A 24,973-nucleotide genomic window follows, 5' to 3' on the forward strand; every position below is an offset into this window, starting at 1 on the left:
CTGCTTGTAAACAGAAGCTCACACGTGACGCCGAGGGAGCCGAGCAGCCGCGCGAGGCGAACGAGCGAGCGAGCTGCATTGTCTGCGAGACGGACAAAAGAGCGAACGCGAGTGAGCGCGAGCATCTTAGAAGGCAGGCAGGAGGAGGAGGTGGTGGTGGTGGAGGGGGGGGGACAGGTGTCATGACAACCGACGTTATCTGCCTCGATATAAAGCCGAGTTCTTCCCGCCGCTCGCAGCGCAGTGTCCGAACGCGTCCGGCCGCCGGAAACTTCTTCATGTCTGGACCCCGAACTCGGACCGTTCGGAGGGTCGACGACGGCAGCTGCGTTTTCCGAAGCTCGCACGCAGCTGGCAGCGGGTAAACAAAGCTGGGGGGACAGCCTTTGTTTCACCTCCTTAACTCGGCTTCAGCTGCGCTTAAAGAAGCTCACTTTTTTATTTTTATTTTATTTTTAATCGTAAGCTCGCATCGACCGTTAGCTACCTCTAGCTAGCTGTAGCCGTTAGCCGTTAGGTTTTTTTTTTTTTTTTAAACGTTAATCTTGTTTTTTTTTTTTTTTTTTTTTTTTGGGTTGTTTTTTTTTTTTTTACTTGGCTGGATGAGATGTCATTCACGATGGAGGATAACTTGGAGTCCGGGTGGGTGTCCGTCCGACCCAGAGTGTTTGAGGAGAAAGAGAGGCACAAATTCGACTTCATCGTGGCCTGGAACGACGTCGAGGGAAAGTTCGCCATAACCTGCCACAACAGAACCGTGCAGAAGCGGGCCACGTTTCCGGACGGCCACCCCGCCGATGTGCTTCCTGTCCCCGGTGCCTCCGTGGCAGAAACACGCACAAAAAGTCCTGTCACGACGAGGAAAGATGAAGCCGGTAAAGTTAGACCACATTCTGCCCCCAAAGGAAACCCCCCCAATAAGTAATTAAGGCTTTAAAAGTGTGTAGTTCAAGGACACACACATTAGGGTCCAGGGATAGTGACAGTGAAGGTTTTATTTATTTATTTATTTATATATATATTAGGGATGTGTATTGGCAAGAATCTGGTGATTATATTATAAGTATCCTGATATAATGGTTACAATTCAGTATATTGTGATATATTGCAATACTATAAGCTGTAATATATTGTGATTTTTAATTTAAAAAACATGGTATAAACAACACACAACTATATGTAAGCAACCAGAGCAGTTGTGTGTGTGTGTGTGTGGGGGGGGGGTTTAACCACAAAACAATATTATTAAGTAAAATATCGCGATAGGACAGTTTTCAGTATCTTCTCACACCCCCTCATAGATATCGAGATCCTGGACCCCGTGGACGTCCCGCTCTCTCCGGATGATGCACACCTGGCTGAGGGTGACAGCGGCGGCCATGAGGACTTCAGCTGGGCCGGGCTGTTATCCTTCCAGGACCTGAGGGCAGCCCACCTCCAGCTGTGCGCCATCAACTCGGACCTGGAGCCGTGTTTACCCTCCTTCCCCGAGGATCAGTCCGGGGTGTGGACGCTGTGGCTTTTCGGTGCCCCCGGGCTGTCGCAGATGGAGACGGACGCCCTGTGCTACCAGCTGAAGGTGTACCTGGGTCACGCCCTGGACACCTGCGGATGGAAGATCCTCTCGCAGGTGCTTTTCTCCGAGAGGGACGACATGGAGGAGTACTACGAGAGCCTGAGCGAGCTGAGGCAGAAGGGCTATGAAGATGCTCTGGAGAGGGCTAAAAGATGTATGCAGGAGGTGAGTTAACTTATCGTCGTCGTCGTGAGTGTTTTTGTACTTGAGTAGTTTATAAAAGTCTCTTTTTTTAAAGTCAGCTCTCTCTTACATGGAAAAGGACAACCGCAGAGTGGTGACATACCCAAAAAAACCATGTAGTTTTCAGAGTATAATTGAGCCTCATGGTCTGCTTATTCTCCTCCTCTTCCTTTGTCCCCCCCCCATCCACCCCCCATGTGATCTACCATCTGTTGCTGCACGTTCACAGGCCTGTAATATGATCTGCTCTGGCCAGACATCACACTCCAGTTGGCTGAGCGGTTTGAAGGGAGTTAACACAGAAACATAGGAGAACAATTAGAGGTGGAGTTAGTGAAACGATGTGTCACCACAGCTGTTGAGATTGTTTCAGTGTTAGGTCCAGACAGCTGAAGGCATGTATTTAACGCTAGAGTGTATTTTAAAATTCACCTCCGTAAGAAAATGTGCCAAATATAACCCAGCATGAGAAATCCAACTAGAGCGCTGCGGATACTGCCGGAAGTCTAAGTAAAACATGGTCATGATCACAATTACTGTGTGTGTGTTTGAGAGGAGACGAAGCCTGAAGCTAAAGTCTTTTAACATCCTCTGTTGTTTTTGTTCAACTGATTCACACACAAAGCACAAACAGCTGGCGAAGGGCTCGGCCCAACCAGGAAGAGATGACTAAATGTCTCACTTGTTTCTTTTTGAAGGTGATTGTTAACCATGTGTTGCACCTGGTTTTTGTTTAAATGATTCAGAGATGTGGTTTGATATGGTGTATAAATGCAGTGAATGATTCTTTTCTTCATCGGTTAATCTGCAGACTGTTTTCTCAATTAATTGTTTATCAATTTTATATATATATATATATATATATGATAGTTAAAAATGGCTTCTATAATCTCCCACAACCCAAGGTGATGTCCTCCAGAAATCTTTTGTCCTCTCATCCTCATATTTAAGAAGCTGGAAGCAGTGAATTTGACCAATAAAGATTATTCAGTGATCAGAATAGTTGCCAATTGATTTTCTGCCACTCGATTAATGGAAAACAAGAATAAGGGAGGTCAACTAACGTGTCTGTTTGCATGTAAAGACGGTACAGGGCTCTTTTTTTAAAGTGGCAGTAGGGCTGAAAGTTGATTTAACAACTAGTACATACACAGAAAAAAAAGTGTTAAATGCTTAAATGTGAGGATTTGCTTCTTTATTTATTTTTTACATCATTATAAGTTGAATATATTTTGGCTTTGGGCTGCTGGTTGTGGACAGCGTTCACTACTAAAAGACCAAGAAACCAATCATCGGATTTGAATCGATAATGCAGCTGTAGACAACGACAACCGACAAACAAAAGTATCTTCGTATCTTGTGGCAACGCAGTTGTTTCTGAAATGTTTTTAATATTGTGTTCAACCCATCTACATACATGGAGGAACACAGAATTAGAAACACATCATAATATAATCCAATCCAGAGCAAAACACACCAAAGACTACAACCTCAAAATCATCTCTCTGAGTCGGCAACAACGGAGGTTTTATTTATTACACGACAAGTTTTACTGGATTGCACGCGCTTCCAGCTCTTGAAAAGACTGTAGTCCAGATTTAATGACATGTTTAGGAGTAGGAAGAAAAACCGGATAAGTTTTTTACTTCAGTTAAAGTAAAATGAAAGTTTTTGTTTGATAATTTGTTAATCTTTTTAGTGTTTTCTTAAGCAAAATTTCCTGGTTCCAGCTTCTCAAATGTAAGGATGTGATGCTTTTATTTGTCATATGAGATTTAGCTGTCTAAATACTATACATTCTGTGTGTGTCACTATATTTCTAATATTTTATAGACAAAAACGATTAACCCAGAAAATAACCAGCCCATTAATAGATAATGTACTGTGTGTATACCTCATGCAGCGCTACTATGAAGAAGAGACTACAGAGTGGGATTAAAATATTATGTGATTAGGAGAAAGTATAAGGAGAGCATTACTTGTAGATGCTCGCTGGCACTGTGCCCATTAACAATGAGAGCACCAGCAACAGGTTTGAGTCTCACAGCCCCCGACGTTCAATCTGGGACGGTGTTTTCGGCCCCCCCGGTTCTATATTGTTGGAGCAGCTGCAGAATCACTGTTGTGGCCTTTTTTTATCACAAGATGACAGCTGAATGTCTCAACCCTGTTTGTGACCAGAACTGGGCCAATAGTTGACCAGATACTTGTAGTTTTTCCTCGTCTGTGGCCTGTTGTTAAGCAGAATTAGGCTTACAGCTTGCCTACAGTAAACCTGTCAAGCTATTAGTTAAATTTAATGTCTTAACCTTAGTCAGCTGTGTGTGTGTGTGTGTGTGTGTGTGTGTGTGTGTGTGTGTGTGTGTGTGTGTGTGTGTGTGTGTAAGTAAAGTTTTTCAGGAAGAATGAGTCACAGATGACAGCGAGTCTTTCTCTGTGTCTTTACTGGAAGATTTCCCCCCTTTTATTATGTGTTCCTGTTGGCTGCTGTAGGTTTGGGGTGTGTGTGTGTGTGTGTGTGTGTGTGTGTTTGTCATGGTGAGTGTGCACGTTAGCCACCGGTGCTGCTGTGGGATTAGTCTGCCATACTGTTGCCTTTGTGGGACGACATTTTAGCTTTAGTTTGTTTACATTGCATGATTCAAACTGGGGGTATGCAGGCGGGTTTTTTAGCCACTAACACATATTTATTGTCACTACAACTAATGTGCACATGTTGCCAACCAGCTGTGTCTTTCTGTTTTACCTGTGTGCACGTTACCTGTTGATGCTGCTTCTGCTGGCTAAAATCCTCTACATTAAATTCCCTTTTTCTTAAGATTCATTTAGGATTTTATGGCTCCTAAGTGGTGCTCGGTTCATTCAGAGAGCTATTAAACAACAGTGTCTGCTCGGATCACAGGCGAGGCGTGTTCCTTCTGTGAGATATTTCAATTAAAAGGCAGAGAGAAAAGTCCTCCAGCAAGACGGAGCAGATTTAGTACCGACAGTTAGTCCTGATGATAGGGCTGAAGCAGCTATAGTATAGCTCATATCACTCTGAACCTCTTATAGTTATCTACTCATCGAGTGCTTTCTGTAGTACTTCTACTTCTATATCTTTTTATACAAGTTGGAAAAGTGATAAATCAGTATTTGTGTTTAAAAAAGCGATGTTGGAGATTTATAAGCAATAAAAATGTAAGATATTTAAATTCAAGATCAGTTATGAGACCACATTTGCTGCCTTTAACTAAAGTAAATCCTGATTTAAAAAAAATAGATTGCCAGATTAACAGTGGATATTGTGGAATAATCATACTTATATTTTCTCATTGGGTTACCTTTAAGTCAATTTAAATAAAAGTGAAATTAAAATGTTCCCCATTTTTCTGGTGACGACCTGGAACGCCCTTAATGACCCCTGGTATTACATAATCACAATTCACAACCCAGATAATCAGTGTACAACAAAGAAAAGCAGCAAATCCTCCCAGTTGGGAAGCTGGAACTCTGGACTTTGGTTTAAAAAATGACTTAAATAATACAAAATAGCTGCAGATTAATTTTAAGCAATCAGTCGTCTAATCAATTAATCAACTAATTGTTTCTGGGTCTAATTAAAACAAGTAATCCCGCTGCCTTTTTGAAGTGCAGGCTCATCAGCTCACATACCGAGCAGTCACGGCCCCTCTGGTTTGCTGCATTTCACCATCAACGCATAGATTTGAATATGTAAATACAGTCACAGAGATGTTATAAAGAAACGACTGTCTTCAAGGGAAGTAGTAAATGTGGATCCAGTTTCAGTGATTTACTCATTAACTCTAAGTAAGTTTAATCTAATGTAAGTAAGGTAATTAAACTTGAACACTTTGTTGCTCAGCTCGTGGCCTGGTGGCAGAAGCCGGCTCATTTAGCCCAAGAGGGGTTTTCCTGGGCTAAGCAAGGGGCAGGGAGTCGGTGTATGGTTGGCCAGTGGTTACCAGGGAGACACAGACCAAAGGTAAACAGTAGGAGCAGTGTTCGAGCTGAATCGTTCAGTGTCTATCCCGGTCTCCCCCAAAACGTGGAGGACTTTGGGAAAAGCAGCCTGGAGTTAATATAAGAGTCTCTATTCATATCTATATAGCTCCTCGCAGAAAGAAGAGCACTTTATTCACCACTCTGGGGACGAGCATTGGGTGGTGGCACATTTCAATATTATCTGAGGCAGGAGTGAAGGAGAAGTATTGTGCTGGGTGAATTGGAGCTACTGGTTTCTAAGAGCTGGGAGATGAATTGTATTTGTGTGTACAATAGCTGTTCTGATAGTGTTTATCTCACGAACAATGAACAGTCTGTGGATGGCAGGGACATATGGTATGAATCAACAACAGTCGGGGCCAATTTATTCTCATTGTACTACACACTCAAACAATATATTTTATAGTATCATTCCTGACCACACACACACTCACACACACACCCATGTGCCTGTGCTTACTCTCTCACACTCTTTACTCTTGCTTTTATAGATTACACTTGGATTTTCTTCTTTTCCTTGAGCTTTGAAAGAACTTTTGTTTAGGACTCATTGTGACTCACTACACACTAAAATACACCTATTTAATTTAGCAAAGTTAGCGTCAAACACTTCAGTACAACAGTATTTTCTGATGTCAAGTGTTTCATTCTGTCAGTTGATGTTCTTTATTTTATTTCTCTTATTGTCAGCAAATACCATGAAAACACCACAACCAACAATGTATTTATTAGTATTGGTGGTGTAGCCGTGTGCCATTGGCCTCCATTGTTGTCCAGAAACTATAAAATACATATCAATGAACATGTTCTAGGGTGACATCTTCCTTCATTACTGTGACTCTGGTGCTGTAAACTTACTCACTACTAGTACTCACTAGACTAGAGCACCAAATCTGTTACTTTCTCAATTAGTTGTTTGGTTTATTGATTGTAAAACAGTCAGTTGAATTGATGTTTTGAAATGTCTTGTTTTGTCTAACCAACAGTCCGAAACCCACAAAATATTCAGTTACTATCCTACAAGCATCAGAACAACCAGCAAATATTCACATTTGAGCATCTGAAGCAAGTTAACTTTTGGTATGTGTGCTTAAAATATAAAAACGTCTACAGTGCCCAGCCGTAAAATAAGGCCTTGTTCAGACTGCTGACCCAAATCAATTTTTTGGCATATCCAGATTGTGTTCGGATTGATTTTAGACCGTCTGGACAGCAGAACAACCACATGAAATGTGATTTCTGTAAAAAGGATCCAAGCCACATTTGGAGGTGGTTTGAAATCGGACACTCTGGCTGCTCAGATCGAATGTTAAAAAGTGCCTTTTTTTTGAGTTTCTCTCAATGCGACACGCAGCAGCGGCATTAAAACCAGAGTGATGGAAGTGCATCAGAGCGGCTGAGCAGAATCCACGCTGCTGCTGCCACTGAGCAACTTTTAATAGGAAGGAATGAGGCCAAAGCCTCCAACTCTGTATCCACTTCTCTTTATGCAACTGTGGCTGCTACAAAAACAGATGCTGACATAAATTGGCACTTTGGGGGGGGGGGTGCTTCTGTACATGTAAAGCTGCAGGGATCTTAGTCCCTCATCATGCTTCCACGTTGGAAAGCTGCGTCACTGATATGTCGTTATTCACATCTATATTCAGGATTTATGGACACAAATCATATACAAATGAGTGTGGACAGTCCTTGAATGAAAGAATACGTTGGGTTTTGGTCTTCCTCTTTTCCAATTTCTGAGCTACATCGTTTTCCTCTACGTGTTTTTTGTCGCAGGTGTTGGACAAACACAAAGCCATGGACAGCATGGTGGAGCTGCTGCAGGTGTACCCCGAGGAGGACGAGGCGTACGGAGAACTGCTGGAGGCAACGACTCAGCTCTACCACTACCTGCTTCAGCCTTTCAGGGACATGAGGGAACTGGCAATGTTGCGCAGACAGCAGATTAAGGTAATACACACACAGACACACACACACACACACACATAGATACAAATACCATCTGTTTAAGGGCTTGATTTAAGTAGGTTTAGACCGTACTGTAACTGGTCTGTTCCTGGTACACACTTTGACTTGTGTTTGACTGCCTCTACTACAGCGTACTCCACCAGTTACCATGCTGTTTTTTTGTGGTTTGGCGGTTTTAAAAGCCAAGGTTAGTGCCGGGAACCGAGCCCTGAACCACTGCACGGTAATGTCCTCCATTGAGTCTAGCCACCTAAGCCCACTGTAATGACATTAGCTTAGATGCTGAGGGTACATGTGATGATGATGATGATGGTGTAGTAGTAGCCGATCTGTGCTACCCTGTAGCTTTGCATCTGGGGGCAGAGGATCAGCCAGAGAGGCCCCCCCCCGGCCCAGAGCGGCTTAACAACCAGCATAAGTATTATTACAGCAGCCACTAAACCACTCAGTAATTCTGCAGCTTCAGCACACTCTTCTGTTTTCCACACTCTTTCTCGGCTCCATCTTTGTTGTTTTTCTTCATTAGAGGCTTGAAAAGGGAAGTAAATCCGCGGACTAATCTCTACTGTCCCACGGCCTTTGAAGAGCTGGGTTCAGTCTTAACACACGCCTGGTTGGGTCAGTAGGTCAGAGTCCTTCACATCATTAAACAAGCAACAATATCAGACTAACGTTGGCCACATTTATCAATACTACCATGTTACCCAGACCTGATGAAGGAATGTCAGCCGCTGTCTTTGCTGGATTCGGGTATTTAATGTAAGGTGTTTCTAAAAATAAATCTCACAATATTGTACAAATTTACGATTTGCTTCCACTCCTTTTGAAAACCCTCTGCTCTAGAGTAAACTACTGAGTGTCTGTTACATGCTGAGCAGGGAAGCAAAGTGTATGACACTGTGGGAAAATCAAGACAACTCGCGCTGTAAACAGGAAGCGTAACGTTGCCATGGATTCGGTGGCTTACAGTTGGCCTATTTGTTTACATTTTGGCAAATTGGGACCATTTAAATGTTGGCTGAATTAACTATTATCAGTTCCTGTTTGCAGTGTATTCATGGATGCACAGACAACTATCACTGGATTACTTTGGATACTAAAAGAAAACTTTAAAATTAGTTGATTATGTGTATCATGTTCAGATTTGACCAAGTTATGACTTTGTGAAGGAGGAGTTAATTTATTGATGCAAATTGTGCAGTTTATCTTCCCTTGTGAGGTTGGTGAATCATCAATTTGCATCCTCACTGACAGATGCAGTGCTGCATGAACTGCAGTTCTATAAAAGGTTATTAAAGTATTGTACATTAAATTTAAACAGGAATTTATGAGGGGGACTAAGTACAACACACACTCAGAAGAGTTGATACGGAAATTAAATGACACACAGTAAATGTAAAGCACTATACAGCCACCGTGAACAGGTTGGTCCAGATCCCTGTCTGACTCTTGAGGTGGAGTCCAATCCACAAAGGAGGCGAGGAGAGAGGAGAGGCAAAAATAACAAGCTTATCCAAAAGGGAGAACTTGGCCAGAGACTGTATGTTGTTAGCCAGAGTGGTCAGGGAGTCCGCAACGATGTTGGAGTTCGGCAGGAGAGTGTGCAACTTGTGTCGGCTTTGATGTTCTGTTACGTTCTGGTGCTGAGGGATGTTTAACTGGACACACACTGTGTATCTGTCTTTGCTCCCCTCTCATAGACTCTCTCAGTCGTTCACCCTCTGTTGTGTTGTGAGTACTTTGCCTTCTCTAAACTACATTCCTCACAGCATGCGTATCCAGCATCGTGTCACTAACCAGCATAAGTGACTGTGTGGGTGTGTTTTTATGACTGTTTATTATGATGGTATTTGGGTTTTTTGGGCGGCTGCTGATCTAATTTAAGAAATGTCACTGAAAATTTACGAAGCATTTTTCTTAAACGATCAGTCTGTGATAATTCATGTTTTTGTTATTGTCAATCTCAAGAAAAGACAAAACATCAGTAAGGAATTGATCGTATTAATAGATATTGAATTGCGTATATACAGTAGCTTCTTCCTCTGGGCCGTAGAGCTCCATTGTTGTTCAACAACCATTAAAAACACATCAATGAGCCGCACTGCATGACACGTTCCTTCATTACCATGAACACACACACACTGTAGTTTATTTTGACTCACTCCCCCATACACCATCCTGTTGCCCAAAATAACTCACTAGAGCACCAAATATATATATGTTGTTGTGTATGTGTGTGTGTGTGTGTGTGTGTGTGTGTGTGTGTGTGTGTTAATACTTATTTTTCTTTAGAATGAAACTGTAGATATGTGTTCTGTTTTTTAAGGACTTAATCAGTAGCAATTGATGAGTTTAGGGCTTTTAAGGCCGAGGTGGAACTGGTCAAAAAAGTGTTAAGAGACGGACTAACACTCTTTATGTGATTTACTGACGATATAGACAAAAAAAGAAAACACCAAACTGCAGCTAATGAAGATTATTTTCTTTTGTACTTTAGTGGCAGGAAAAAAGCGAAAAATGTAAAATTGGTGTATTCAAATTGCTTGTTTTTGTGCAACCAACAGACTGAAAGACTTTTAAAAAGATGTTTTATTAATAAAATATCAAAATAGTTGCAGATTAGAGCAACTTTAGTTCTGTCAGCTAAATTTATACATGAGAACTTCCTCAGGGTTCGGCTTGAAACTGAACATTTTTAACTGGAGGCAGAGAGGATCTCATTAAAGACACTTTTACTTTCTATAATGTTAATTGTAGTTTGATCACACTAGAGGCTAAAAGTCAGGATATTTAGACCTGACCTGCTCTTCCTGAGAATCTGAACTCTGTACGTTGCCAAAGTTTCCAGCTCTACCACCTGCTCCCCCTCGGGGCGATCCAACGGCTGAAAACAAAGCTGTATGCAAATTAATTCCTTGATGCCGGCAGAGGCGGTTGGTTTCTCCCAAACTGATGAGTCAGGGGATGTTCTCCTTTTTTAGTGGAGGGAGTCGGGAATTAAAGCACAGGATACTGTCATTTACATACTGTTTGCATCCTACTGTTGCAAAGGTGAAGTGATAAAGACTAAAGCAGCCGAGTATCACGGCTGCTCGCTAGAAACGACAGAAGATCCTGACTTCATCTGCAAGTGTGAATAAACAGGACACGTGAGGTTGTTGTAAAGCTACACTACAGTGCTTCAGGCTAAAAGAGTGTTTGAATGAACTGGAATTAAGATTCAATCTTCTCCACCAGAGGCGTCAAACGGTGGAAGGAATGATGTCGATGGTTTGTGGAGTTTAGGAGGAGTTTAAAAAAAAGTGTTTTTGTCAGCTGTGATATTTCAAGGTTGGTGTATTTCAGGGCTGCACAGATGGTTTACAGTGAATTAGTGCTATAATAATTAACAATTATGGTTCAAAATGTACTTTCTTTGTACCCATAGGTAGATTTTGTTGGCAGTGAAAGACATTCCTCTTGACAAAAGTATAAAAACACTCAAACATGATTCAAATATGATAAATGATAAAAGTTCTTCAAAAAAGAAAAAGATCAATGAAAAAATAATAAATCTGACTGATAGCTGTTGGAACAAAGCTATTTTTCTATCGCTTTATACAAGTTATTTAATTGATTATTTGTTTGGTCTATAAAATGTCTATCCCTAATTCTGAAATTGTGATTTCTCCGAGTTTACTGTCACACAAAAAAAGGAAAAGAAGCAAATCCTCACAAATGAGCTTAAACTTGATAATAAGTTTAACCTTTTTGCTTAGAAACTTGAATATTCGCCCATTTATTTATTCTTTGTTGATCAACTAATCGATTAAACGACAAATTGTTGCAGCTCTCCTTTTTAAATAATCGACAAATGTTATCTTCTGAACACTTTCTACTCCCCTCCCGTTACTGAATCGATGAATGAAGGAGCAGATGGAGCGGTGAACGAACCACAATGCACCGCTCACCAAAATACTTTGACACCCATTGTTGCTGATTCATTCAGACGGGGTTGGTTCAGTGTGGGTGTCCTATTACCTGCAAGGTCAGAGGGCAGCCATGAATTAAAAATGTAGGTTCTCTGTAACGGGTCTGTGTTACTTTAGTACCACGCTGATCTCCAGTTACTGTTTCACATCGATTGCCCGACGGTTGTCAAGGTGATCACTCAAACATCTGTTGCGTTTACATCCAGCTGTCAAATTTTTACATAAATGTTGAAATATCACATAAAATAATATTCAAATTTATTTCCTCCATGACCTGAATCTACCTGAATGTTGATTATTAGGATGTGGACACTAATTAAATACAACATATTTATAGGTATTGACTATATAGATTGAATAAGGGGTTAATTATTTTCATTATCTATTCAGTTCATTATGTTTTTGAGTAATCGATGATTTATTCGGTCTATAAAATGTCTGAAAATGGCGAAAAATGTTCACATATATACAAATATTTAAATTAAGGATAAAATAATGAAACAATACAGTTATTCATGCACATACTTGTACACATATACACCCGTAAAGTAATAATTCTGTAGTATATTGTATTTATTTGTATCTGGGGAAGTGTAAACAACAACAACAGTAAGATAGTGTTGAGATACGTTAACGGTTTTGTTGACAGACTGATTGATTAATTGTTTTACTTCTTTATGAACCAGATTAATAGTTCAGACTGCTGATCAAGAAGTCAGTGGAGAGACGATGCTGAATTCAGTGTATTTTAATGTATAATGTACATTTATAGCACATAAACAGACATTTAATGGGGGGCTGTAAGCTTTCATCGAGTTTTATAAATAAAAGGTAGAGGAAAGACAGATCCAGATGTTTCCCATGATTCCCTGGTGATCTTGTCCCAAGTATCCCGGTACAACTGTGAGAGAGGTCTGTTATCTTAAAGGTCTTTCACTATGTTGTTGTTTTTGTCAATAAAGACCAAAACCAACAACATGTCAATACTTTGCACCTTCATTACCCCGTCTGTGGCTCTCCTACTGAAGATCTCAGCTCTCACTGCGTCCCACTTTAGTTTTTATCAAAGGTCGCTCAAATAGGAGTAAATGGTGTATTTTGTTGGGGACTACTTTCACTGTTTCATCCCAAACCTTTTTTAAAATGAGTAGCTTTGTTACATCCATCCACCCATCCTCCACCTGATAAAGACAGCCTAGTATTTAACTCTGTGTCACTCACAAAAAGGCCATTTTACCTGCTATTTAAACCAGAAGAGATAAGGGCCACCATGACGGTATCCATGCTGTAATCCCGGCACTTTACCACGAGAACTGGCGTCACTTCTATTTTCAGTGAGTCTGACACGTCTGTGTTTTGTCACCAGCGTCTGTTGACCAGAGGTGTTAAAGGAACTCGCTCACACATTCCCCCCGCTTCCTTCCTGCTTGTTATTTTTATTTTTTTAATCGAACACAAAAAGAGGAGTAAAACACGAGTTGGTAGCCGATACTACACCGGTGTAAGACTGGTGCTTTGTTTACTGGCATTTACAGACCGAAGATGCTCCGACTGATCTCATCTGTCCTCTGCCTCGCGCCGTATGAGTACGATGACTGAAGGGTGCTTACATTGTGTGTTATTTATGAGGCGGGGCAGCAGTTGACTGACACCAGTAGATTAGAGGGAAAGTGCTTTATAGATAACGAGCTGATGGGATGATGTGGTGGAGAGAGAGAATCATCTCTACCTACTGTCTGTATCTTTCAGTCCCACCCAGCCGACTGTACTGTACATATTTCATTAATGTCACCTGGCCTGTTTGTAGAGCAGCTTTACAAGTTTATGTTCAACTCTTTTTTGTTGTTGTTGTTGTTTTAGTTTGGCCTCCATATGGAAGTGAAGACAATTAGTCCCAACAAACAAAGCCAAAGTTATAGCTTATTGCATTATTATTGTTATTGTTTACAGTTTATTTATCTACAAATGTTTTATTTTTACATGAATTCCTAGTTGTTTTGTTCCTTCTTTTGTTATTTATGCACATAAATGTACACGTATCCGCCCGGAAAGTAATAATTCTGTTGCACAGTGCATTGTGTTTATTTGTGTCTGGGGAAATGTAAACAACAACAACAGCAGTAAGATAGCGTTGAGATACGTTTACGGTTTTTGTTGACTGATTAATTGTTTTACTTCTAAATGAACCAGATTAATAGTTCAGACTGCTGATCAAGAAGTCAGTGGAGAGACGATGCTGAATTCAGTGTATTTTAATGTATAATGTACATTTACAGCACATAAACAGACATTTAATGGGGGGCTGTAAGCCTATATCAAGTTTTATAAATAAAAGGTAGAGGAAAGACAGATCCAGATGTTTACCACAGATCCCTGGTAATCCATTACTTGTCCCAAGTATTCCTTTTGTTTTAGTTTGGCCTTATACCAGCCGACTGTACTGTACATATTTCATTAATGTCACCAGGCCTGTTTGTAGAGCAGCTTTACAAGTTTATGTTCAACTTTTTGTTTTAGTTTGGCCTCATTACTCCCAACAAACAAAACCAAAGTTGTAGCTTATTGTATTATTATTGTTATTATTTACAGTTTATTTACGTGAAATCTTTGATGCTTTGTTGCTTATTTAGGTTGTCGTGCCTGTTGATGTTGTGTTTTTCAGGTTTGTTTTTGAGTTGGTGTTAGTGATTCTAACATCTAACCATGTTTGTTTTTCCAGTTCTCAGCAGCCTTATTAAAACACAACAAGAACTAAACAGAAAGATTTGTTCTAGTAGTGCGAATGCTTTTCTGCTTTGCATAAAACCAGTCTAACAGACTGACAATCAGGGGCCAAACTTGAAACTGAGATGTTTTGCTTTTATTTTGACAACAACGTCAAAGTTAAACAACAGACGCCTCTAAATGTCAGTATGACATGTCACCTCCTCCGACTGATCTGCTCAGGGGCAGATTGTCTCTGCCAGTTGTCGTCCTGTTGGGTGTTAAATGTTGGAGCTTGCTCTCGTCTTCAGATTAGTTCACGTTACTTGCAGCTCTTTCAGTGCTTTGTGTTAAAGGATACCTAAACAGTGAGATCAGAGCTCGAACGTAACCCGAGTTAGTTCATATTTTCTTTCTCTTTTGACTCCTCTCGTTCCTAAAAGTGATTTTCTTTTCCTTTCTGGTCTCTGACGTAATCTCCCACCTCCCCCACTCGCTCCCGGTTTCACCCCAAAACCACTCCCTGTTCTTGTGCCTCACGTGCAGACTCTCTCTCTCTCTCTCACTAACACACACACACTGAGTATGCTCGTTAACCTAAATCAAGGCCTTTTGAGGTTTGTTGGCGATTTGCTGTTTATTTTTGAGCACCTACACACATCTGTTTAACATTGAGATATTAATATATGACTGTAAAGTGCACGAGGCCCTCACAGGGACTTAATCTGTCTGTGTACATTTTGTTCCATGTGGTCTTCTCTTAGAGGGTTAGAGGGTTGAGGGTTGAGGGGGGTAGGGGGGGATTCAGTTCACAGTCAACACCCAGGACCGGACTACACGTGGCACTGCCTTTTCCCTGTTTCTCACTCTTTTTCACATGGCCTGACACGAGCTGGTGGTCTGTGGAGACTGAACTCAGGTTGACATGTGATGTTTGTCATGTGATCATACAAAAAGATTTGTCTTGTTTGTTTGCAGAGATTTGTTTATTTTATTTATTTATTGTTCCACTAGCCCAGTAGGACACTGGGTTAGTGTCACTCCAAACATAAACACACACACAGGCATGTCTCTGGTCTCTGCTCACGCGTACCACCACCTGCTGTAACCTGCTGGTATTACAGTCTGTGGTCTGTGCTGGAGGACTTCACACTCTGAGGACACATGAAGGCGGTTAAGCTACTTTAACACCCTTACCGCCAGACTTCTGCAATTTGCGTCATGATAGTTTTCCTTTGCAAAGTCATAACTCTGGACAGACATGACATACATAGTTTTAGGTCTAGTGTGACTTCCCAAGGATATCATTTTGATGTCCTTAGTGAATAAACATCCATAAATCAGCTGAGAAGTTTAAAAAAAGATGATCTATTACTGCAGAAGCTGCAACAATTAGTAGATTAATCAATTAATTGTCAACTATTACATTTATCGACAATTATTGTGAGAGTTGATTAATTGTTTTCAGTCATTTTTTAAAAATAAAAATGTCCAAATTGTTTTTTCAGCTTCTCTGACGTGAATATTTTCTGGTTTCTTTAGTCTCTCTGTGACCGTAAACTGAACATCTTTGGGTTGCAGACAAAACGAGACATTTGAGGACGTCAACTTGAGCTTTAGAAAACAGTTTCTGACATCAATCAATCAAAGAGTCTGATTATTTGCCATGGCAACATTACAATTACTGTTTATTATAGGCTATATATAACAAATGACTGTTAATAGAAACCTTTGTCAGGTTGCACTATAAATATATAAATGTGGTAATTTGGTGTCAGACAACCTCTTTATACAGACTAAAGTTTTAACAATCTGCTCTGACCCCCCCCCAAATCAGGTCTCTCTAGAGACGGAGCGCCTCGGTCCTCGCCGTGTGGAGAGCCTGAGGAAAGAGGATGAGGAGTGGCAGAAGAAGGCTCACGCCGCTGTGCTCACCATACAGGACCTGACTGTCAAATTCTTTGAAACCACGACTCGAGCACAGAAAGGTAAACACACGAAAGGAGGCCCTTCCTCTCGCTCTGAAGCAGCGTAGGGACTTTGTCTTTGCGGTGACCTTTGAACCTTTTGTGTTGTATGTTTACTCCATAACAAAGTGAAGTTATCACTCCACATAGAGATTATTTAAAGCCAACATTTCCCCTCTCGGATCCTCATCTCCAACCTCTCACATACCAAAGTCCCCCCCCCTTCATCTCGGCTATGAGCGGCTCGGAAACACGTCAACTAATTTCCGTTCAGGCTGGAATTAGGCTCCACTTAGAGGAATCTAAGCACTCATAGTTCCCAACCTTTTTCCTTCAGGGACGTCTTTTCTATCATTTAGTAAACTGACGCTTATGTGACATATTTAATGGATATTTCATATTATATTCAGAACTGTACAATGAACCCAAACAGTGAACTCTAACTGCAGGAAGTTTCTGTAAAACGAGGGATGAATTTTGAGTAGGTTATTTCCTGTTTAGGGAACTTTTTATATAAAACTCTGTCTATATTAGGCATTTTCTATCATCTTTATTGACAAATTCAGTCTTTTTTTTTGTTCTCTTAGACTATTTACTTTACATTTACTTTCTTACACACCTTAAAATGAAGCAGTACTTGTCCCCATGAAGCTTTGGCGACCCCTAGAGGGGTTTTTATTGTTTTGTCTGACCAACTGTCCAAGAGCCAAATACAAACGCTATAAAACAAAGCAGAACATCCTCACATCGGAGAAGCTGATACTGGGGAAGTTTAGCATGTTTTCTAAACAAGTAAATACTCAAACTAGTAGATTCATCGATTAGTCGCTGCAGCTCTGGTCCATTTCTGACAATCACACGTGTGTGTTGCAGCTTTGTATGAGCGGATGCGTGCCGACCAGAAGAAGTTTGGCAAGTCGGCGTGGGCTGCAGCCGTCGAACGCATGGAGCGGCTGCAGTACGCCGTTTCCAAAGAAACACTGCAGCTGATGAGGGCCAAAGAAATCTGCCTGGAACAGAAGAAACATGGCTTGAAGGAAGAGGTAAAATACACTGAGACACACACAGACACACACACACACAGACACACACACTGATACAGACAAAGGTGTGTTTGTCAGAAGCCACAATGACAAGAGTGAGAAACACAAACACTTGGGTATAGATAAGTTGAGGGAGAACGGGGAACAAAGCAAGATAATGGCCATGTTTGAAAAATGACCTCATGGTTCAGACATCCTGTAATGGAGAGAATAACATCCTGCTCCACTCCAGTGGAAATGACTCATTGGGAATTACTGTTGGGGTCAAATACTTGTTTTACATGTAAATACAAGAAAACTACAAAGTTCCTGGTCTGTGCAGCAGATTATTAACTGGTTGCACTTAAATAAAAATCATTCAGGAAGGACTGTAAGGCACTCTGGAAGAATCACCCAGCCTGCTGTGTTTGCCCTCTGGTCTGTGGTAAATGAGTAACACAACCTTTTTGTGCCTGTGGTTCTAGATGCGGAGTCTGCAAAGTGGAGAGGATGCAATGCTGCGTCTGGACCAGCTGGAGGCGCTGTACTACGAGTTGCAGCTGCAGCTGTATGATATCCAGGCAGAGGTGCTGCGCTGTGAAGAGCTGCTGCTCACTGCTCAGCTGCAGAGTCTACGGAGGCAGATGACGGGTGAGCTGGTTGTTTGTGTTTATATGTGACAGATGATGGAGCCTGAATCATATATTGGTGATATATTGATACGGGGGAATATATTGGCTGATAAGTAATCGCAGTCCAGAAATACCAAAGATATGTTTGAGGTGACATTACATAGATTTTCACCAATTTAAGGTGTACCACTTTGTACTTTTACATCTTTATTATTTAAATGTGTTTAATATTGATCAGTATGGTTATCAGATTTTCTGTGGTTGAGCTCCACAAAACTGTAAATAAAATTAAAAAGATGTTTTTAAAAATGTCTACGTTGTTCTAAAATTACTGAAGATGTTCAAATGCAGTCTGATCTTTATTTACTTTAGTTTATTACATTATTTATCTGGTACAACAAACATTCTCGTACGAAGATGAGGGATTTATTGATTTCCAATAGCTTTTCACCTTCATTTTTTTAGCTATAAGTTGGTTTTCAGGTAAATGAGCTGTTGGTTGCACAGGAACCTTTTTTTTAGGTGCTTTACTGTATTTTGATGAATCTGTTGTGATTGTTGTACCAGAGCGTCAGGATGAGGTGGTGTACTACGACGCCTTCGAGAGCCCCGACGCCATGAAGGGCGAACAAGATCTCGCAACCCCGCCGTCCCCCCTCAGAAATGAAGAACTCGCTGTCTTACAGCAGAGGACGCGGCAGCTCGAGGCTCGCCGGGGCCGCATCACTGCCAAGAAAGTCTACCTCAAAAACAAGAAGGTAAAAGTCTGACGATTAACGAGGCAGTTAGACGACGTTGAGGTTGAAGACATCGTCTGGAAAGTGTTTTTATAGCAGCTGCACACGTTGGTTTAGTATCATTCATGTGCTTTTTGTCCTGAATAGGAAATCTGTATCGTCAACCACAACCAGAAGATACAACAGCGACAAGGTAGCCATGGTGACGGCAGTTCCCTGCAAACACTGCTGCAGGTAAGACTCAGATATTTATCAGTCTGTGGCAACTGGGGGAGCTCGATATGGATCTTTTATTCAGCCGATACAATAACCAATAATTCCATGTTTGTATTTTAGAAACAAGTTAATAACCTGAAGTTTATGCACAACGGAGGGAAAGAGAGGCTGAGATATAATGAGCAAAGATGGATGATTAAATCTTAGGTTTAAAAGTTTAAATGAACCATGTTAAACAGACAAACACAGGTTAGAATAAACCAATAAATCAATAAACTTTGGAATCAATCACTACTTTAATTACTCAATAACCCCGTTGAACCTTGGAAGTCGTTACTACATTTATCTACTTTCTCTCCTTGTGAAGGGAGAAGCTGAGGAAGATGAAGGCAAGAGAAACGCCAGAGTGAGTCAGGAGAGGCAGAGGACTCTGGACCGACTTCGCAGCCTCAAACAGGTGAGAACTCCCGACACCCGCCGTCAGCTCCCGTTTGACCTTTGACCCGATCCGTGTGTCTGACCTCCTCCTTCTTTTTGTGGTCTCCCCTCGCAGCGCTACCCGGGCCAGGTGACTCTGAAGTCCAGCCGGCTGCGTCTGAATCAGCCTCACAGCCGGCGGAGAGCGGGACAGCAGCCCAGCACTCAGGCGGTCAGCGTTCAGACCGACTGCTCCGATCTCCCAGAACTCTCTGCTCCGCCCGACGCCTGCGGCTGCGACAGCGTCTCTTTGCCAACGGTTCCACTCCAAAGTCTCGACTCTTCACCTCCCTTCCTCTCGCTGCCTCCCCTCTCGGCCTCCCCGTCTATTCTTTCACTCGGTCCCCCTCCACCTCCCCCGCCTCCTCCTCCACTTCCTCCCTCGGAGGACCAGCAGCAGGGCGAGGGGACGGAGACGGGCAGCCCACTGCGGCACGTTACCTGCGAGTCTAAACCTTCCTCGCTGCCCTCGGCTCGGTTCTCCCCTCGAGTATTTGATAGCAGCCAGCTGCTGACGGCGAGGACGAAGCTGAGGAAGACGGCCTCGCTGGACTCGGGGAGGAAAGGTGAGGAGTAAAGTTATAATCCTTTTATCACTGGGTTTAATACTACAAATCCCAGAATTCAAAGCGGCAAACACGCGTTGAGCTCAGCTACTTTGTCAGAAATACAACAGAAGAGCAGCGGCTGTATATTAACATATTAAAATGTCCATTTCTTGTTTTTAGAGATGTGATGAGATTTTATTGATTCCAATACCATTATTGATTCTGCTTTGTCGATTCCTACATTGACTCCTGAACTACTTTCTGTGTTTTAATCATCAATGCAACCGTTGTATTAAACACTAATCACAGTTATAGTAGTTAGAAGGTATTAAGAAGTCTTAAATTTAACTTGTGAAGGTCTTAAATAAAGGTTGTAATGTTAGTTATATCTGATTGTGGGCTGTTGTACTTCTATAAACTAATAATAGGATTGTTGTTTCAGTTCATTAACGGCTACAGCTACAGTAGCTGTGGAGAAAAGTGTTAGTTTTAACACAGACGTGATGAAAATTAATGAATTAATTGGTTAATTCATCCATTTTAAACTGATTATCTGGATCCATGTTGCATCCGTTTGATTAATTACATCATTAGTTTTGAATTATTGGTGAAACTTTGCTGGAAAGTATTAAAAATGTTTGTTTTCCATCATACTTTCATACTTTTATCGTTATAATTGGTATTAAATTATTTAAAAAGTCTCAAATATTTAATTTGTTGGACCCAGAAACTCACTTGACGCTAATATTTATCTCCGTCTGCAGCGAGCACCCCCATGGACGAGGTCCTGGCCACTCTCAAGCGGGGCAGTTTCCACCTGAGGAAGGCCGAGCTGCGGGTTCTGGCCCCCGACCCGGACGACGAGAGCGACAACATCCTGGCTCAGATCCGGCAAGGCATCCGGCTGAAGAAGGTACGGACCCAACCGGAGAAGCAGCGTCAGGCCAAGAGCTTCCCCCACGCGGCCGACGCTCTGACCCGCAGCATCCACGAGGCCCTGAGGAGGATCAAAGAGGCGTCGCCGGAGTCCGAGTCCGAGGACGAAGGCCTTCCGTGCACTGACTGGGAAAACTAGCTCCTGGCTTTTATTGGAATAACTTTTTTTTTTTTTTTTTTAACTTTTATCTTTTCTGGATACGTGGAGCCAAAACGAAGAGAAAGCGGTGGCTCGAGTTACGAGGACGAGCCAGGATTAAATCACCCGGAGACACCTCGGTGCAATCCGAACAAAAAAACCCTCGATTGTTTTTATACATCAAGAAAAAACTGATCAGAAGTATTTTTGTTTTTCATACTTCTGTACGTTTGTAAAGACGGACCATTAAAACTTCCTTTTTTTTTTTTTTTTTTGAATGTTGTTGCTGTGGCATTGTTGGCGAGGAATACAACCTCTAACCTCTCTATGTCAGAGTCGTACTGTAGCTTTGCTGTGATGGGTTTGTTTCTCTCTCTCACTTACGACACAGTAAGACTCTCCACTGAATACGTGTGCTGTACACTTTTACATTCGAGTATGTGACAACCATTTGTACTGTATATTGTAGAACGTGTGTGCAGAGTAGGACTGTTGACCTCTTCATAAGCCCCCCCCCTTTTTATTTTTGCGCCAACAGGTGAGCGATCCTCGGTCAACTTCCTCGCTAGTTCAGCACGTAGCATATCTAAGTACAGGAACGGAGGAGGTTGACCGAGGGTTGCTCGACTGTGATTGGAGCACAGAGCAAAAAAAAAAAGGAGGGCGGGGCTTAAGGAGGGTCAGTTCTGACTTCAGTTACTGTTACTTTAAATGTGTTAATGGTGTTTATTTGTGTATTTAACAAATCAACCAGCCTGTTTTATACAAATAGAGTAAAATATGATACAACGACATCAAACTAAACTTCACTCTCCATCATAGTTCAGAGGTTTTCTGTTGTTGTTGTTGTTGTTGTTGTTGTTAACGGTAGGTTAGTTATTGTAGCTCTGATTCGACCTTCGTAACAACGCGGTCGGCAGCACTTTAAAAACCCTTCGCACCCCAAAACAAAGTCACAACTCAACGATACACACATTCTTACTCTCAGTGTGACGTAATAATCTCCAATATCCACCGAGATTCAACGTCTATAAATACACTTCATAGAACAAGTGTCTCCTTATAACCCCAGATCAATACGTTTATGGATACACTGCAAACAGGAAGTGCTGATTAGTTCATTCAGAATACTTTTAATGGTGCCAATCTGCTCCATAACATTAAACTCCCTGTTTACACCACCCACAGCATTATGGGAACTGTCTTTAAGAAGCTCCTATAAACTCACATATTCTGTATTTACTTATTTTTACAGTTATTATTAAAACAGAACTTTCTTATTTCCAAAGAAACAAACACTGGAAATATTAAACACAAACGGCTTTCTGATCGTTCATAAACAAACGTTTGTTTACTTTTGGATCCTCGGCCTACAGATTGTTTATAGAAAGTGTTTTTAAAAGATTATTTAACAATTCAAGATGGTTTTTTTTTGTGTCTAAACCAAATTTTATTTATAAAATCAACCAATAAAATAAAAAATAAACCATCTGTAGGTCGGACTTTATCTGTGCATCCGCTTTCGTTTGGACCGGGTCAGTATTTTGACAAATTAAATTATATATATATAATAAATATATATATATATACGATGATTTTATATTTCAGCACCAATTTAAATATAAATTACTTGAATCTAGTTTTGGTTGTTTTCTGTGATCGGCTGATTGTGTCGTCACTCTTCTTAGATGGAAAATTAGACGTAGATGGATAGATTAATATAATATATTGATTAATGTGCGGAGAAGATTGATTAAATTATGACTTCTGTCCTGATATATTACCGTTAATTTACTCTAAAAGACTCAGAAAGGAACAAATATTTACTTTAAGGAGCTTCACTCTTTAAAATATTATAATTAGAGCTGGAAGAATTCAGCAGGAAATGAATCTGCATTTATTTTAATAATCGATCAATAGTTTAAGTCTTTTTTTTTATCCAGTGTGATAATCTCTGTTTCCTGTCGTTCCAAACTGATCATCTCTCCGTTTTTGGGGCGTTTTAAGAAACAGATTTGAACTATTTTAAAGACTAAACGATGAATTGATCACTTAAAGAAAAACCTGCAGATGAATTGATGAAGATAAAATGTTTAATGAGGCGTTTAAGGACAGAGGAAATATTTAAATGCTTTAAACTCAGTTCAGATGAAGTCTGATGTTTTATCGCCCTCTGCTGGTAACTGACGACATTTGTGACTTTTATTTTGTTGTTTTTAAGTCATTTTATTTTTTCCACTGCCTTGTTGGTTTTTGTTTGTTTTCCAACTTATTTACTTCCTGAAGTTGTTGTTGTTGTTTGAGCTTGGTATGTGTGTTTGTGTGTGTGCGCCTTTTTATACCAGTCTCTCTTTATTATGTGTTAACTGTGTCAAACCTCTTAAACTGAAAAAAGAAAACCAACTAAACTCTCACTTCCTGTTTTGTAAGTCAACTTTTAAAGAAATTGTTTGACTTTTTTTTTTGGAGATTTATTCGCTTTCTTTGTCGAGAGTTCGAGGAGAACATCGATGCCACTTTAACGTCTGTACGGTTTAATACGGAGCCACAGCCAGCAGATGGTTAGCTTAGCTTAGCATAAAGACTGGAAGCGGAGGGGAACTGTTAGCCTGGCTTTGTCCAAAGTGAAGAAATCCACAGTTCGACTAACGTTCATTTACTAAAACAACCAGTGAATATCGGACTTAAATTAACAGACGACACCAGAAACTCTTTTCAAAAGTAATATTACTTATTACTATCTGCCAACAGTAATTAGTTACTTACTTTTCTGGGTAATTTTTGTCCTTTCTCCCCAAAATTCAGACTTTTTTCCCGACGATTAAAATCAAAATAATGGGAATATTTCCATCCAACGAACTAGTTTTTTTCTCCACGTTTACAAAAAAATGAATCCAAGGCTGTGATTGGATATGTGATAGTAACTAGTTACACTACTAGTTACAGGAGGAGGTTACAAGATTACTGTAATATCGTGGATATGGGTCACATTTAAACAAATAAATCAATAATTAAGTGTTAATGCTCGCAGTGTGAACGTTGCCACAGCGAGTCTGGTTGTTGCACTGATTTTAAACAATAGTGTTAATTATTGATCTTTAAATGAGGCAGCAGGTGGGTTTTATTACCTGTTGGACAGAACCAGGTGAGCTCCTCGTTTCCAGTCTTTAAGTTAAGCGAACCGGCTGCAGCAGCCACACGAGAGCGACGTAAATCAGCTTCTAAGTCCCCTTTTTCACCATCGATACCATCGTGCTTTTATTTTTTAAACCTTTCCAACAAGGTGAGCTTGACCTTTTAACCTTTCTGACCTTATGCATGTGACTGGTTATGTTTTGTTTTATTTTTCAAGGACGAACCCATCACAACGTAAGTGCAATAAATTGAGATGAAAAAGTCATTTTTATGGATTTTACTGTAATGAAAATGTAAATCACGACAAACTAAAATATATCCGCATGCCTAAATGTATTGAAGTATTTATTGAAACTTCATATTTTAAAATGATTTTTAAAAAAAGCGTACAAATGTAAATGTACTTTATAAGAAGTTTTTGTTGCTTTTATTGTTTTCCTATCATTGACATTCCTCTTCTGCTTTCTATATCTCCGATTACGGTATATCTCTATTTTTTTTTCTCCTTTCAAAATAAAATTAAGCACCAAAATGCTGTTTTTGAACTGTGTTTGTTTATAAATCAGGACATAAACTTGTGATAAAAGGTTGATATAAGGACATTTTAAGTGTTTATTAATGTAGTTATCAACGATTATAGCTGATAATTAATGATCATATAGGAAAAAGTTGTAAAAATATAAATATATATTAAAAAGGAGATGTTTAACTTAAATGTACATTAATTAACACTTAAAAATATCCTTATATATGCT

General features: G+C 40.5%; 1 protein-coding gene across 1 annotated transcript; it reads left to right on the forward strand.

Moving 5' to 3' along the window:
* jmy (junction mediating and regulatory protein, p53 cofactor) lies at positions 1 to 24,750 on the forward strand. The gene is made up of 11 exons (XM_051412866.1): positions 1 to 875; positions 1,302 to 1,741; positions 7,544 to 7,717; positions 16,247 to 16,397; positions 17,250 to 17,419; positions 17,884 to 18,049; positions 18,598 to 18,788; positions 18,915 to 19,001; positions 19,351 to 19,440; positions 19,537 to 20,026; positions 20,773 to 24,750. The coding sequence occupies exons 1-11, from the start codon at positions 608 to 610 to the stop codon at positions 21,081 to 21,083; spliced, it is 2,538 nt and encodes an 845-aa protein (XP_051268826.1). The 5' UTR covers positions 1 to 607; the 3' UTR covers positions 21,084 to 24,750.
* Positions 24,751 to 24,973: the final 223 nt, after the last annotated feature.

This window comes from Dicentrarchus labrax, unplaced genomic scaffold, assembly GCF_905237075.1.
Source record: "Dicentrarchus labrax unplaced genomic scaffold, dlabrax2021, whole genome shotgun sequence".
Lineage (NCBI taxonomy): Eukaryota > Metazoa > Chordata > Actinopteri > Moronidae > Dicentrarchus > Dicentrarchus labrax.

What these genes read in the sequence shown, in the direction of transcription:
- jmy (XM_051412866.1), top strand. Translation starts at nt 608, where the DNA reads ATGTCATTCACGATGGAGGATAACTTGGAGTCCGGGTGGGTGTCCGTC. An exon ending in CACGACTCGAGCACAGAAAG is followed by an intron (nt 16,398 to 17,249) that starts GTAAACACACGA and finishes TGTGTGTTGCAG; the next exon opens with CTTTGTATGAGCGGATGCGT. An exon ending in AACATGGCTTGAAGGAAGAG is followed by an intron (nt 17,420 to 17,883) that starts GTAAAATACACT and finishes CTGTGGTTCTAG; the next exon opens with ATGCGGAGTCTGCAAAGTGG.